Raw genomic sequence first — 14,074 nt, forward strand, 5'->3', positions numbered from 1 at the left:
GTGCTCCTCGGTATCTTGCACGCTGCGGGGATATCGCGTTCGACGCGATTTATGATTTCGATCTTCACGACGAAAGGCGAATTCTGCCGCTTCATCACGGCAACACTGCGGGAGAAGGCCCACAAGGCGCAAACACGATAAACCAGAGAAGCAGCCAGACAACTCGCACTTTCGCCATCTTGCATGAAGAGCACACAAGAGCCTCTAATTGGCTGTCTGAGCAAGCGCTGTAGGCGGGCCAGGATCATTTTTTGCTGGGGAGTGTCGATAGATAGTGATCTAAAGAAAGGAGAGAGAGAAGGAGATTCTTGTTGATGGGAAGGAAAGGTTGGGGTAAAGTGCAGCGCAGTAACTGTCTCTCAGCAGAGGACACCTCAACCGCGCTGCACAGGGGCTAGGGAATGAAAGTAGAGGGAGAGAAAGTGCACCAGAAACAGCAGCACGCCGCGGAAATGAGATGGAGCTAAAGGCGGTCGGCGAGGCCGACAGCCTCGGCGAATGTCAGGAGCGCACGTAGTAGTGTCCTGTGTCGTGAAGGGCATAAAGAAAGGAAGGACGCTTGATTCTGCAACCCGTGAGGGAGCACGGCGAAGCGTCGTCAGGGGAGAGGGAGCGGGAAGTGAAAGATGGTAGAGAAAGAGGGAGGATAATAGACTTCACTATGCGCGACAGGGGGAGTGGCGACGGCTCGCCCGAACAGCCCTTGCAGCGCGGTCACGGTAGGGAGAGCAGTTGGATGGAGCCGCGCCGCCGGGTTTCCCCGCTACCGCGAGGGAAAGCCAACTGCTGGGGGCACTTGTCCGCCGCTTGACGTTCGATATATCGGGAGTCACTGCAATATTTTTTCGATGTAAGTGTAATTGTTGCTATATATACTCATTGTAACTATACCGCGGCCAGAAATTGTTCGATATATAGAATAATACGATGTAAACGGGTTCGATATAGTCGGGTTTGACTGTATATTGCTGCAAATACTGAATGGAGAAAGGCGTTTTCCTTGTTTGAATTGTTGTCTTTTAACTTGCCTTAGAATTTGGATTAGCGTGCATTACCACTGCATTGTGTAACTGAGCTGGTTCACTTTGTTTGCAGGTTAGCAAGGTTTTTTGATGCCACCTTTCCTGTACTGAAAGAGGAGCTTGTACGTCGGAACGGGTTGAAGTCTTTTGAACCGTAAGCAGTTCTTTCGATACTTTATCAGCATTATGTTTGCAACTAAACCTTGAGTTCTGGTGGTAGTGAAAGTGCCCAGCTGGAACTTTCTTGCATGTGTGTTTGTGCTTTTACAGTCAAACCTCATGAATATGTCCTCACTTCAAACACATTATTGGTTAAAACATTAAAACAAATTCCTGACCAAGTCTTCATAAAGCCTAATGTATTGGCTGGCCATTTAAGCCATAGTATATGAACTTATGCCTCCTGGTTAGTGCGTACCATGGTCACTTTTTGTCCTGATGAGGCCAACTGCACCGCCATTTGCAGTTGGGCTGACAACACGCCGTGTTGCAAAATATCTTGTGCCTTATCGTAGGCTGTTCTACCAATGAATTCTGCTTCAGCGCAGTTATACTTATGCAAAAATAAAATAAAATTGAATAGTTTGTCTTTGAGCGACATTAACTGTTTTGTCTGTGTGTGTGTGCGTGCAGGGTGTTCTCAATGATCAAGAAGCGGCTGTCATATGCCAAGTTGTGTGTGCTGAAAGTCTTCCGCTCCTTGCTTCAGCAATCCTGCCTGCAGCCACTCATTGAGATTGGGTAAGTCGGGATATACCGTGCAGGCACTTTTGCGTGTCTTTACACAGGCAGTAGTTGCATGGATTCTATTTTCAACATACCTCCCATGTATTTTATATATTTTTGACATGACGTGGGCTCTGTTGGTGCATTGACTTTATGTTTTATAATGCTGGTGGTATATTCATGTTGAAGATGTATTCTGCATGTTTGTCACCTAACTACAAGCACCTCATTTGTATGTTTCTCTGACAATAAGAGCCTTGTAGCATTAGGGCAAGACACGCACACTTGGGTGACACCACACAAAAACTGTTGCATTGAAAATAGTTGGAGCTTTGTTATGGGTGTGTGAATATTAAACATTCTGAATACGAGTCTGACACCTCTGTTTTAATGGAAGTACAGTTAAACCTCAATATATGTAGCGAAATTCTCTATATAACGAAGTATGCTACCTTTTATAACTTCTCCCTAAAACGGGAACAAAACGGGATATGTCGAACTAAATGCAATTCCTCTTGAAATACCGTAGAGATCAATGTATTTAAAACCTCATAGTAACAAAGTAAAATTTTCCAGGCAATGGATATAACAGACTAGATTTGTCTTCAGCAGTGAAAAATATTGACTGATGTGCACCACACATATTGCTTTCTGCCAGGTTCGGCACTCATTCGGCTGGGCAGTTAGATTCCTGCGTCGAATATGGTGTAAAGCAACACTGGCCTTTCTCACCACCACGCATAATCATGCACGTAGTGGCCAAGCACAAACAGCACTTCTGTTTTGTCTTATCACACCTCTCCTTCGCTGTGGTGTGTAACTGGCGAAGCTAACTGTGCTGGCACACCCTCTGAGATTGCAATCTCGGAAGTGTCATGCCTGGCTGTGCTTATACTTATGTGCTGCTTGCTCGTGGCATGCAAAACACTAGTGCCTCCACTTCGCACTTTCACTGTGAAGCACTATGCTGGCTGGCGCAGCCAGGTGTGACCTACCCAATTGGACAGTTAGCTTGTTCATAGAGGTAGGCCAAATCTGTTTATCATCCCTTTTGGGGAAAGTGAAGTGAGAGGCTGTTTCACATGCAGTGACTGGTGCAGTAAAAATTTTGCTGCTGCTCACATTGCACAGCATAGTTGGCAGCTGCTATTAATGAAATGTTCCGTGCGTAGGTCGTAGAGTGGCAAAAATCGCCAAGTCACTCAGTGAAAATCACTCCACGTGAAACAGAATAAAGTGGAAGAGAAGACAACTTGGTTGTGGTTAAGGTGACTGGACCCTGTGGATGTGATGCCTCCAGCTTGGCCACAAACTTTCTTCGTTGGTCAGGCTTAGGAAATTTAACAAATGCCATTGTAGCAGCTTTAGAAAATATTTTTTGTTTTAGCTGCAGTGAGAATACTTTGGTCACAAGGCTCATTTTATTGCTTGTTGTGATGTTTGTTCTTCCACATTTTCTTTTGCTTCATAGACAAGAGAAGCAGTCTGGAAAAGAGATTCCCTACATCGAGTCTTTCTTTGAAGTCATCTGTGACTGCTTGACAGAAAAACAGTGAGTGCTTGCTATAGCTGCCACAAAGTTTTTTTTTTCTTCTTTTTGCTATTGCTTATAAGCTACGAACTAAGCCAAACCCACAGTATACTTATTTATCATTTTATCATCTTCAGAGCATGTGATCATCCTTATAAGCTCTCTCAGAGACTAGCTGAAAGCTTTAGCTTTAAAACGAGGAAAAGATAAGTCTCAAATTTCTGAAGGTCATTGTAAATGCAGTGGATTTTCATTAATTCGACTCTGGTTAGTTTGCTAGCGATGACTGACTCTGTCACTGCCAGGAGCCATCGGTCCATAAATGCAACAGTGTGGCACAAATTCTTTTAGTCTGTCATGTCACAATTTACATCAAGAAACCTGCAGTAGTAGCCTGGTTAAAGGCTATCTTAGCCTTTGTTACCATTATAGTTGAAGTACTGTGAATGGTTAGTGTCTACAACGTAACTAGAACCATGACAAAAAACAAAACTACCTTTATGCTTACTAAAGTGCAACAGAATACAAAAGAGAGGAATATGCAACCGAGATGCCAGGCATTATAAAAAAGTAATTTGGAATCAAATGCACAAAGCTTTTCATTCGCAAGTGCTGTTTGTCATTGGTTGTGTGATTTCTCTAATGATATGTTCAGCATTACTATTGGCTAGCATCTGTTCTTAAAAATAGTTCTGGCGCAAGAACTTTTTTTGTGCCCGATTTATTGATTGTTATTCAGTAGCGAAAAAGCAAAAATTGGCACATTTGGGCGTCTCACCTGGGTCAAGTGAGGACGTTTATTCAAAAGTCAGTACTGTCAATCTAAATTCGGGACGGTTGTCAACCCTATTCATCGCCATTGCCATCACGATATGGTGAAGCAGGTTCTTGTTTAGGATTGCAAGGCCAATGCTCCATCTTCACTTTTTGGTTACAAAAGATAAATTATTTTACATGCTAAGCCAGCTGCAGCAAAGTCAAGTTTACTGTTTTCAGTGTTCCTGAGTATTGTATGCTTCAGAGGATGAACTAGCAAAGGGGTTAGTGTAAGGGCGGGCCACTATCCCATTTGCAACTGTTGCAGAGTCAATAATTAATGCAGACCATATAGAAAGTGATGTGTTGTATTTCACAGACAGCAATAAAGGGCTGTCTGAGAGTGATGACAATAGACATGAGATGTAAACAAATTTAGATTCTGTGGAGGTATACATTTCGCTGATACCATCTTGTTTCGATTACCAGTATAGGAGGCATGCTAGATTTTTCTTGTCAAAGCATTGGGTATATGTTAGATTTCTACTTTGTTTAGAAGCTCTGATATTGTTTCTACATTAGTTTTCTACTTTGAACTCGTAAAAATTGGGTGCGTGTTTGCTCGGGGCATGTTATATTTGGCCGAAATGCTGCCAAATAAAACAACAATGTATGTGCGTGTGTTTTTTTTTCTCCGTCTTGTTTAAAGGGGCCCTGAACCACTTCTTATCAAAGTGGAGAAATGCATTTGTAGTTAAAATAGGCTATTTCAGAAATACATTGCTCCAAAGTACTTCAATCCATTCAGCAGAAGCGGAGTTATTGGCAATCAAACATGCCCATCACAGTGCTACCTCTCCTTTTTCAATGCCTTGAATTGCCAAGGCTACGGTGGGGCGAGGCATGCCCACAGTGCTCTGCCTACTGAATGTCACCGTGGCACGCAGTTCAAAGTTGATTTTGAGTGTTAACTTAGGTGCTGCTACATTGATTTTGCTGCCTATGATGTGCCAAATGTTAGCCATGTGCTTTTGGTCTCAGTGAGCCGCTGCGCGCTCAGCCAGTGGACTCGTTGCGGCGGCCATGGTACCTACGCTACGTAGCAGACCCCAGCTACATGCAACTGTAGTGCATATGCGCAACGTTTGCTTTGTGCATGTCATTACTTGAGCTCGTGCTCGCGCTCATATGCTCCACTCTGACAATGCTGCGTGGTGCAAACTGGCTTTGTCCTTCGCTAGCTTGACTGATGGATAGTAGCCACATCCAACTCGCGCATTTTGAAGTGCTATCACTATCAATGGTCTGCCAAGGCGTCTAACCAGGAGCGGCCAGCAGTGAGCGTGCACTAGCAAACATGCGTGTTGTCTGACCTTAAGCTTTGTGGGATTCGAGGCTGGTTGAGCGCTCAAAACCAGTTGAAATTAGCACAATCCGATGGTTACGACACTGATAAGCAGGGTGTTGCCCATGCAAATTTTCAAAATTGGTAGGTTAGGCAACAACAGAAAATTAACTAAAAGCTTTTTAACAGTTTTATTACACAAAGCTCTTTACTGTTGTTTATGTTATTCTGCTTGCTTTCTTACAGTTTCATAGTTTCCTACCAGCAGCGATACCCAGTTGAAGAAGATATTGGAATGTTTGAGCAGTACAACTTCTATGTGTATCCTTTTACAGACTCGCAGTTTTTTGTTCTTGCCTCGATGATAGTGTAGTGATCGAATTAATTTGTTGTTTCAGTGTAGCAATAGAAACGAAAAATATTCAACAGGTTTTTTTTATCACTGGAAAACTGTTTCACCTCTGCACAATCACTAATGTGCAAAATGTGCTGTTGGTTTGCAGAAAATTTTGTTTCAACACCTCCGTTAGCCCTCTCACCAGCTACCAATATTATGCAAGGCCTTATTCAAACAGTGTGTGCTACTATGTTTATGCTCCCTTATACTGCAAAGTTCTGAAGGAATGTTTAGCCACATTTCGAGGAAGAAATACGGAAGGGGTGATATTTCAGGATAAGGCACTGGTGCGACAAAAATAAGTTGATGTCAATGTTCATGTCAATGCAGCTTTTGCTTTCACTTTATGTAGAGTTTTGAAAAAATATCGCTCTAAACTTATTTACTGCTTTGCTTTAGAGTCCCTATGGTTTAATTTTGGTTTGACATTGATATGTTTGGTTTTGCCGCAACCACACACCAAAATGTGCTGTGGGTGTAGAACTAAACCTCCGTGAATGAATTGGGCTGTGTTACGCGCACTGGTGAATGCAGAGAGGGAAATGAGTCTTCTGGTTTGTTTTCTCGTGTTTTCATTTCATTCTGGCACAACAATAGAGGCACACTGTGCAACTGACTCGCGTGTGAGGGTCATTCCTTGACTGCTGTTTGCTGCTCAGAGACAACACACGCACCCTCTACGTCCTTCAGAGCATCAGCGCCATCTACACTGAGCTGGGCAGTGCTCCGCCCAGCAACCTTTTGAATGCCCAGGTATTGTTGTCTCAATTGCGTGGTGGGGGAGCAGCTTACATTGTTTTGTGCTTTCAGCAGGTTCGACAGCTCCCCATTTGCTCTTGAGTTTTCCCTTGTTCTACCCCAGCCCAAACCCTCACTGGGTTTCGGCTGGGTGTTTCAAACAGAACTGGCTGCACTAGCTGCGATCAACAAACATATGCAGTGGGTATCGCTTTTGGAGGAAACACATTTGTACCTGCAGAGTAATTGTATAGTGCACTTTGTTTTTTGGTTTTCTGTGAAGGAAGCTTGCTGAACATGGCACACACTTTAGAACTGAGCTTGACACCTAAGGCAATAAATGCACTAAGTACGTCCCATCATAATGAATATCACAATATGACGACTTGCTGTTCTGTTTGGTTTGGAGCTGCTTTGTTTTGTTCTATAGCGATAAGAAAGCTTTCCAGACGTAACCCGTGCCATAGCTATTGTCTTTAGCAGGCCCATTTCATATATTCTACCTGCACTTGCACAACGAGACACAGAAGAAACAATGGCAGCATGTACACACAGCGCTGCCATTCTTTCTTTTGTGTTTGTGTTTTAGTGGTAGTAACAGTGTAAGGCCGGACTATGTTCTGGCAGTGGCCTCTTGAGCGAACATGGAAATCGTAGCCACCGAGATGCACCCTTTTTCTATTATGTGGTGCATGAAAAGAAAAGGGATTCACTTGGAAGAAAAGTGCCTTTTACTCATTCTTTAAAGCTAGCAGAAATGGAAATTCATTACATGTGTTTTGACATAAAAATTGTTACAGTGCAAACACATGCAACCACAAAGTATCAAGGACGGGACACAAGCACCGGGACACAAGGTATCCGTCAACAGCGCTTGTGTCCCATCCTTGATACCTTGTGGTTGCATGTGTTTGCTCCGTAACAATTTTTATGTCAAGTATGCACCAACTTGCCCACAAAGAAGTTTTAATGTGTTTTGAACTGAACAGAGGTTCGCAGGAAGGTGGAGACAAAAAGTGATCGTGAGTCGCCCTCTATGGTCATCCTGCTAAGTTGAAGGGATCAACAAGGCATGGCCAATCTGACACGCCACTTGTTCAACTACTCTTGATCACTACATGTGTTAGGTTGCATGGATTTGGTTGCAAGGCATTTCTCACAAGGATTAGACTCATTAGCAAAGGCATTTGAGCTGCTTGGCAAATGGAAGGTAGCAAGAGCTGGAAAAAGCAGTCTCTCTTCTGCGACTGATTTGTCCTGCTAGCATCTGCAAAAAATAGTCATTCCAGAGTCTGAGGTCCTTGCATCCCACCTTGCTACCTGTCATTGGTAGGTGTTTTGTGTCATGCTTTCATTCTCGTTATCTTGTGTTTTCTGCCAGTACATTTATTAGCTTGATTGGAGTCAGCTGAGCTCCTTGGTACACAGCTAAAGTGAGTTTAACCACTTAACTGCAAAAAAGAGGTAAAAAAGATCACAAGGACACAGCTGAACTATCAACTGACTGTCAAATAAACAGCTGAACACTCATCTGTGTCTTTGTCTTGTCGTCCTTTTGCCCTTTGACATCAGTTCAACTGACCACTTCAAGGGTCAGTGGCATTCTTCTCTAGCCTTCATTTTGTACCTCATTTGCTACTCACTTTAGCTTGGTTATATGGATGACTTACCAGCCCTAGGCTTGACACTGACATGAGCTTTTTGCCTGCTGCTTGTTGTGCATTCAATGCAAAGACAGGTTACATCTTCATCTTGGTTGAACTATCTCACATTCTACCAACACACGGGCATTATTTTCTTTTCCATTGTGCCACGAGCAGGATGCGGCGGCCAACCCAAGGCAAACAGCCAAAGTTCCTGCGTTCCAAACCACTAATGGGGCCGTGGCAGCAGCTGCCGAGCCCAGCAAGGCTGGTCCAGCAGAAGAGGAGCTAGGGGCTTGTGGTGGGGAACCAGCAGCAATACTATCATCGGAAATTCTAAACCTGACAGAACTCTTCCCAGATCTCTCACCGGCATTCCTAAAGGTTTGAGAGACACCTCATATTTCTTGTTGCTTTTCTTTTACCTCTGACAGCATGTTTGTCTCAGCTATTCTGTTCTATTACCAATGAATACACCAGAAGTTAGCCCGTCGTGGTTGCTCAGTGGCTATGGTGTTGGGCTGCTGAGCACGAGGTCACGGGATTGAATCCCGGCCACGGCGGCCGCATTTCGATGGGGGCGAAATGCGAAAACACCCGTGTACTTATATTTAGGTGCACGGTAAAGAACCCCAGGTGGTCAAAATTTCCGGAATTTCCCATTACGACGTGCCTCATAATCGGAAAGTGGTTTTGGCATGTAAAACCCCATAATTTAATTATTTTTTTTTAACCAGAAGTTAGTACAAACAGTGCGAATTTCTCCTGCTATATTCATGTGCTGGGTGTGTAAGGCATCGGAGAACCCAACTTCCAATTGCAATAGACAATAACATAGCCATTTTATCTGTCTAAGAGCTTAAACCTTTAAGAACACGACATATAAATGCAGAGAAATAAAACTGCTTATTTTCTATCTAAATGTGCAAAACTCATCAAGAATGAGCATAATCAACAAAAAATACAGTAATCCTTCATTATGACGAAGTCAGCAGGACACCAAAAAAATTCATTATCAGCGGTAATTCAATATAGGCGACCACTCGAGAAAACCTAAAGCAGTCGAGCTTTAATTGTGCCACAACTGCAAGGAAGTCAAAATATAATGTATTCACTGAAGCGAAACTTTATTCAGGTGTAAAAAAGGCAGTGAGCTTTGGCTGTTTCAAGTTTTTACAGAGCGCGAGCAACCCTTGCTCTAATTTGTCAAGCATTGCACAAGGCGGTGGTCACCACCCTTCTATTCAACTTTATTTTGCAGCAGGCATAGGTACTCCCGCAGTTGCACCATAGTAGGCCCTTCACGTGGCTCGTCATCTGCCAGCTCTTCGTCCTCGTTGGGGCCACCAACACTGTCAACTTTTTCCGCATCCGTCGTGGGGGCGAGACGAGAGCAGCAGCATCAGCCAACGCGAATGTCTCGAAGTCGTTTTAAACCTCTTGGCCAGCAATTTTATGAACAGCCTAGTCCAGATTGCAGCAAGTCCGGTCATCATCAGGCTGTTCATCGTCAGGGTCACTGACAACGGTGCGGTAAAAGCTGGCGTGCTCAAAGCAGTTGGCGACTTTCGAAGGGGCAAGTTCTCTCTGTGAAAAGTTCAGCAAATGGATCGCACCAAGCCAGTCAGTGTTCTGCCTCTTACTGGCGTCATACGCTGTGAGCATGCGCTGCAAAAGAGCCTTGTGGTACTGCTTCCAGGTGGTCTCAGTGACGCCCTGATCCATTGGTTGCAGTACCGCGGTTGTGCTTGCAGGCAAAAATTCCGCAGTGATCGCCTTGAGTTTGTCGATTTTCCCGTAGCCCGGACAATTGTCAATTATGAAAAGCACTTGCCAATTCTTTGCGTCGAATCGTCTATCCAGAAGGCGCGTGTAGTTTTCAAACATAGAAGCAGTCATCCATGCTTGCTCGTTACTTCTGTAAATGCATTCCTTGGGACTAGTTGCATTTCAGAAGCACTGCAGCTTCTCCGCCTTCGCCGGTGTCAACAAGTGAAACTTGTCCTTGCCTGTTGCATTGGCTTTAAACAGCACCGTGACACACTCCTTGCTCTGTTTTCCTCTGGATGAGGATCCGCCAGTAGTGAATGTGCAATTCGGTAGCATCTTGTAGAAAAATGCAGCTTCATCTAGGTATTAGGTGTCTTTGTCTTCATACTTTTCAAGTAGAGCCTGGAGCCGATGTTGGCGCCATACGTCTACAGTGTCACGGTTCATGGCTGCGCTTTTGCCAACGATCTACTTTGAGGTCACGCCGTGTCGTTTCTTGAACTGCTCAAGCCAGCCACTGCTGCACTTGAAGTCTTTATGGCCCATTTGGAGGGCGAGGGCTTCAGCTTTTACAGTAAGTGCTCGTACATGTATGGAGAAATTTGCACTCCTGGCGTTCTTTAGCCACTGTAGAAGTGCACCTCCTACCTTGGGGTATTTCGAATCGCGATTCCTCTTTCTCTTTGCCAAAAAGCTCTTTTCACAGCCATCCACCACAGCTTCCTTGTTTTTCAATACAATTGATAAAGTAGATGGCGGTATGCCGAATTCCTTCGCAATGTAAGTTTTCTACCGGCTGCCTTTTCCCACTTCTTTTATCAGCAGAAATTTCTGCTCCAAAGTCGAGACACTTTCGCCCGGAGACTGATGGAGCCATTTATCGTTGTAGACCACAAAAGCACACGTGAGTCACGCCTAACGAAGCACTGCGAATAACACACAATCATATGGCCTGCAGCACGGATCCAAAAGCCGTCGGTGCCGAAGTGACTGAATGCGGTGGGCGACGCAGAAGGCGGAAGCTTCAAAAATGTTGTCAGGGCATTTCACTTTCCTTGTCAGTGCGTTCTGGTGATGACGACGATTGCAATGGCGAGCTTGGCATCAGCTTCACGTGTAGCAGAAAAAAGGTGATCGGAGTTGTGGAGACCAAGAAACAGGAACCGTGGAAGGGCACCCATTGGTGGAAGATTGTGCTCGGGAGGGAAGGCCAAAAGTGGGCAGCTTTAGAGGAGCAGTGATGTCGAAACTTGTAGTGAGGAGGCAAGAAGTTGACATGAAGGCGAGTGAGAGGAGTGACTGGCGTCCAAATGGCTTGCAGACTGGAGAGCGAATGAGGGCGGGAAGGCAGTGGCTGCGTTTACAGAGGGGGGGGGGGGGGGGTGCGGAGGCCACAGAGGTCTACTGGAAAGCACTGAAAATGCCATGGCTCGAGACTGAGGTTGTGTTTGTCAAGCTCAAAAAACGATTAGCCACTCAGTTGGGGTATGCAGCACAATCGTGAAAACTGAACAATTTTGCGGTAGGGGCTTTGCATGATCACAGCAATTTTTTTCCCGAAGTGTGCAGCCATGAAGTTTGCAAAACAGGAGTTTTTTTGACGGACCATTGTTGACGACACTGTGCTAATTCTACGGTTCAAGTGTTGGTGTTCGCGCACTGTCGCGTCCGCGCCATTGACAAATGTCTAGGAACAAAATTCAGTGACCCTACCACGCATTTAGACCGTCTGTCTAAAGTCAGATGGCGCGAATCGAGCATGGCCAGCTTGAAAAAAATAGTTGGGGAAACACCAGCTCGCGTTGGCCTGCCATGTTGACAGCCTGACTCGCTACTGGCGACGCTTGGTTTTTTCATGTTTTTTGGCAAGTTATCGGTCGATTTGCACTGTCCAAAGTGCAACGAAGCTAAGGGCGGTGTTTTATTATGATGCAACCGATTATGGCAAGCAGTGAGCAAATTTCTAGACCAGCTTCCCCAAAGTCGTCTTCCCGGTTAATGTAGCTCTTCATGTCGAACATGGCACTTATAATCGGAGGGACGCTTCTTTTGTGCTTTTCAGCACGTTTCAGTACCAGAAGTGCTTTTTGAGCGGAAAAACTTAGCTCATCGAGCACACCCCATGGAATGCTACGATGCAAGTCTGCCCGCAGTCTTTTGGTCACTTTTTGGCATCCAAGAGACTGGTTTTCTGGCATCGCAAAGCATCAGGACAACCTTATTTTCATGTGGATTCTATCACGGGGGACACCAGCGATGCGACTGAGACCGAGATTAACGATTCAGGCACGCTGCACCATGGAATTTGACAGCTTCCGTTCGCACTGCAGTAAACAGCTGGGAGCGCTCGGCACTCGTTTGGTACTCGTTACTAGGTGATCATCGGTCCTGGTTTTAGTACTCTTGTGGCCTGTTCTGTGCCCGCATGAGACTAATTCGTCAGCGGTATTAATTTGACGCTGCATGCGCAAAAGGGTCACTGCCGCCAAGCGGCAGCAATGCCTTCGCTCGTCACTTTGCTGTAAGCGGGTCAAGCTCTTCGTGCGCTTCGAGTAATGCGGATTAAGATGCATACATTTGGGTCGGGTCCAGAAGAAATTCCGAATAAAGTGATATTTCTAGTAAAGTGATTTCGTTATAACGAGGGATTACTGTATATATATTTTGCAGAAATTTTTTTCAGCAATAGGGGGAAACCCCAGGCAGGAAACTGGGAAGTGGTACTCACTGCAAGCCACGTCAGGCTTCATTTGGAATTTGTACAGGCAGCTCTCATCATATGTGAACCATAGGTGCGCATTTCATTTGCTTTGCGTCACGTGTGCGACACCACTGCAGCCGGAGATCTGACATTGGTCTGTCTCCTGTAAGAGTGCTTTCAGAAGAAAGCGAGTCACATGCCAGACTTCTTCTTCGTCCCGTATTTCTGCTCCAAACAGACAAATGATGCTTGATGGCTGTAAGTCTGTGTTGGCAGAAGACGTTTAACCAGAAACGTTGTACTTCAGTACTGAAACTCGGCAAGAAAGAAATTTTTTTTGGAGGGGTATGTTGCTTGTAAACAACACTCGTCAATAAAGGGTTAACTTGTTCACCAACACCTCTATCACCTATCCAGCTCGCTTATTCCAGGTTATCTGCTGCCAGGTGACCAGGAGATGAAGCCGTGCGCTGTCCTAGTTGTCTTGAATGTTGCCCAAGCCTGTATCCCGCTGCGGTAGATTAGCGGCTTTGGCATTGGGGCTGCAGAGCTTGAGGTTGCGGGTTGAATGCCGGCTTTGGCGACTGCGTGCAAAAACTCCTGTATACTTCACTTCTGTAATTATTTGTGTACTGAGCTATCCTATTCGATTCTGTTGCAGAAAATAATGTGCACATTAACATCCCAGATATTTGAACCTGTGGGTACTATCAGTCTTGCCAAAAATTTATTAAATGATCTATGCATTCTGGAGTTAGCACTTTAACTTCAATATAATGTCCATTCACTTTTGTTTTCCCTGCACTTTGAAGGAATGCCTGAAGTACTACAGCAACAACCATGATGAAGTGGTGATGGCATTGCTGGACAATAACCTGCCACCTAGTCTTAGTCTACCTACTGCTTCCACGTCTGCACCTGCGTAAGTCATACTGCTTTTGGTAATCTTGATTGCTGGCTGTATACAGTAAAAGCTTGTTAATTCGAATTCCGCGGGGATGCTACAATAATTCAAATTATACAAAATTTGAACAAATGAAAGTCAAAGAAAAAAGTTGCTCAGATAAGGTGTGTACATAGCCAGAAGTAGCGTGAGCACGTGCGCACACACGCTACGTCACGTTGGCATGAACAATAACGTCTATACTTCTAAGCATTTGCCAGTGCTTCGAAGTGTCGTCAGTGCATTCGGCGTGCCGAGTGGCGCGGAGAAAGAAAAGTGTCACAGTTTCGCCTGAAAAGCGAAGCATTGATTACAATTGCAAATTAATAGATAGCTGTGCGAAGTAAGGATAGTAGTTTTATTGGCTGTATAAACTTGTAAACAATCGCTTACTAACTTAACAAGTACAATGTCACGCGCACACAGGTAAACATGAACACATCTTGCTCAATGACCACAGAAACTCACTGAAAAACACTAAAGTGAGGAATCGCGTAGGTAG

At 44.8% G+C, this 14,074-nt stretch overlaps 1 protein-coding gene across 1 annotated transcript in view; it reads left to right on the forward strand.

Moving 5' to 3' along the window:
• The window catches only part of LOC126540740 (activating signal cointegrator 1 complex subunit 2), a 72,074-nt gene that overhangs the window by 30,066 nt on the left and 27,934 nt on the right, over positions 1 to 14,074 (forward strand). Inside the window, exons 8-14 of the mRNA XM_050187585.3 lie at positions 1,096 to 1,176; positions 1,656 to 1,763; positions 3,220 to 3,300; positions 5,627 to 5,701; positions 6,437 to 6,530; positions 8,336 to 8,542; positions 13,442 to 13,551. Of these exons, the coding sequence (XP_050043542.1) occupies positions 1,096 to 1,176; positions 1,656 to 1,763; positions 3,220 to 3,300; positions 5,627 to 5,701; positions 6,437 to 6,530; positions 8,336 to 8,542; positions 13,442 to 13,551 (756 nt within the window). The remainder of the gene's footprint in view (positions 1 to 1,095; positions 1,177 to 1,655; positions 1,764 to 3,219; positions 3,301 to 5,626; positions 5,702 to 6,436; positions 6,531 to 8,335; positions 8,543 to 13,441; positions 13,552 to 14,074) is intronic.

Source organism: Dermacentor andersoni, chromosome 2 (genome assembly GCF_023375885.2).
Source record: "Dermacentor andersoni chromosome 2, qqDerAnde1_hic_scaffold, whole genome shotgun sequence".
NCBI lineage: Eukaryota > Metazoa > Arthropoda > Arachnida > Ixodida > Ixodidae > Dermacentor > Dermacentor andersoni.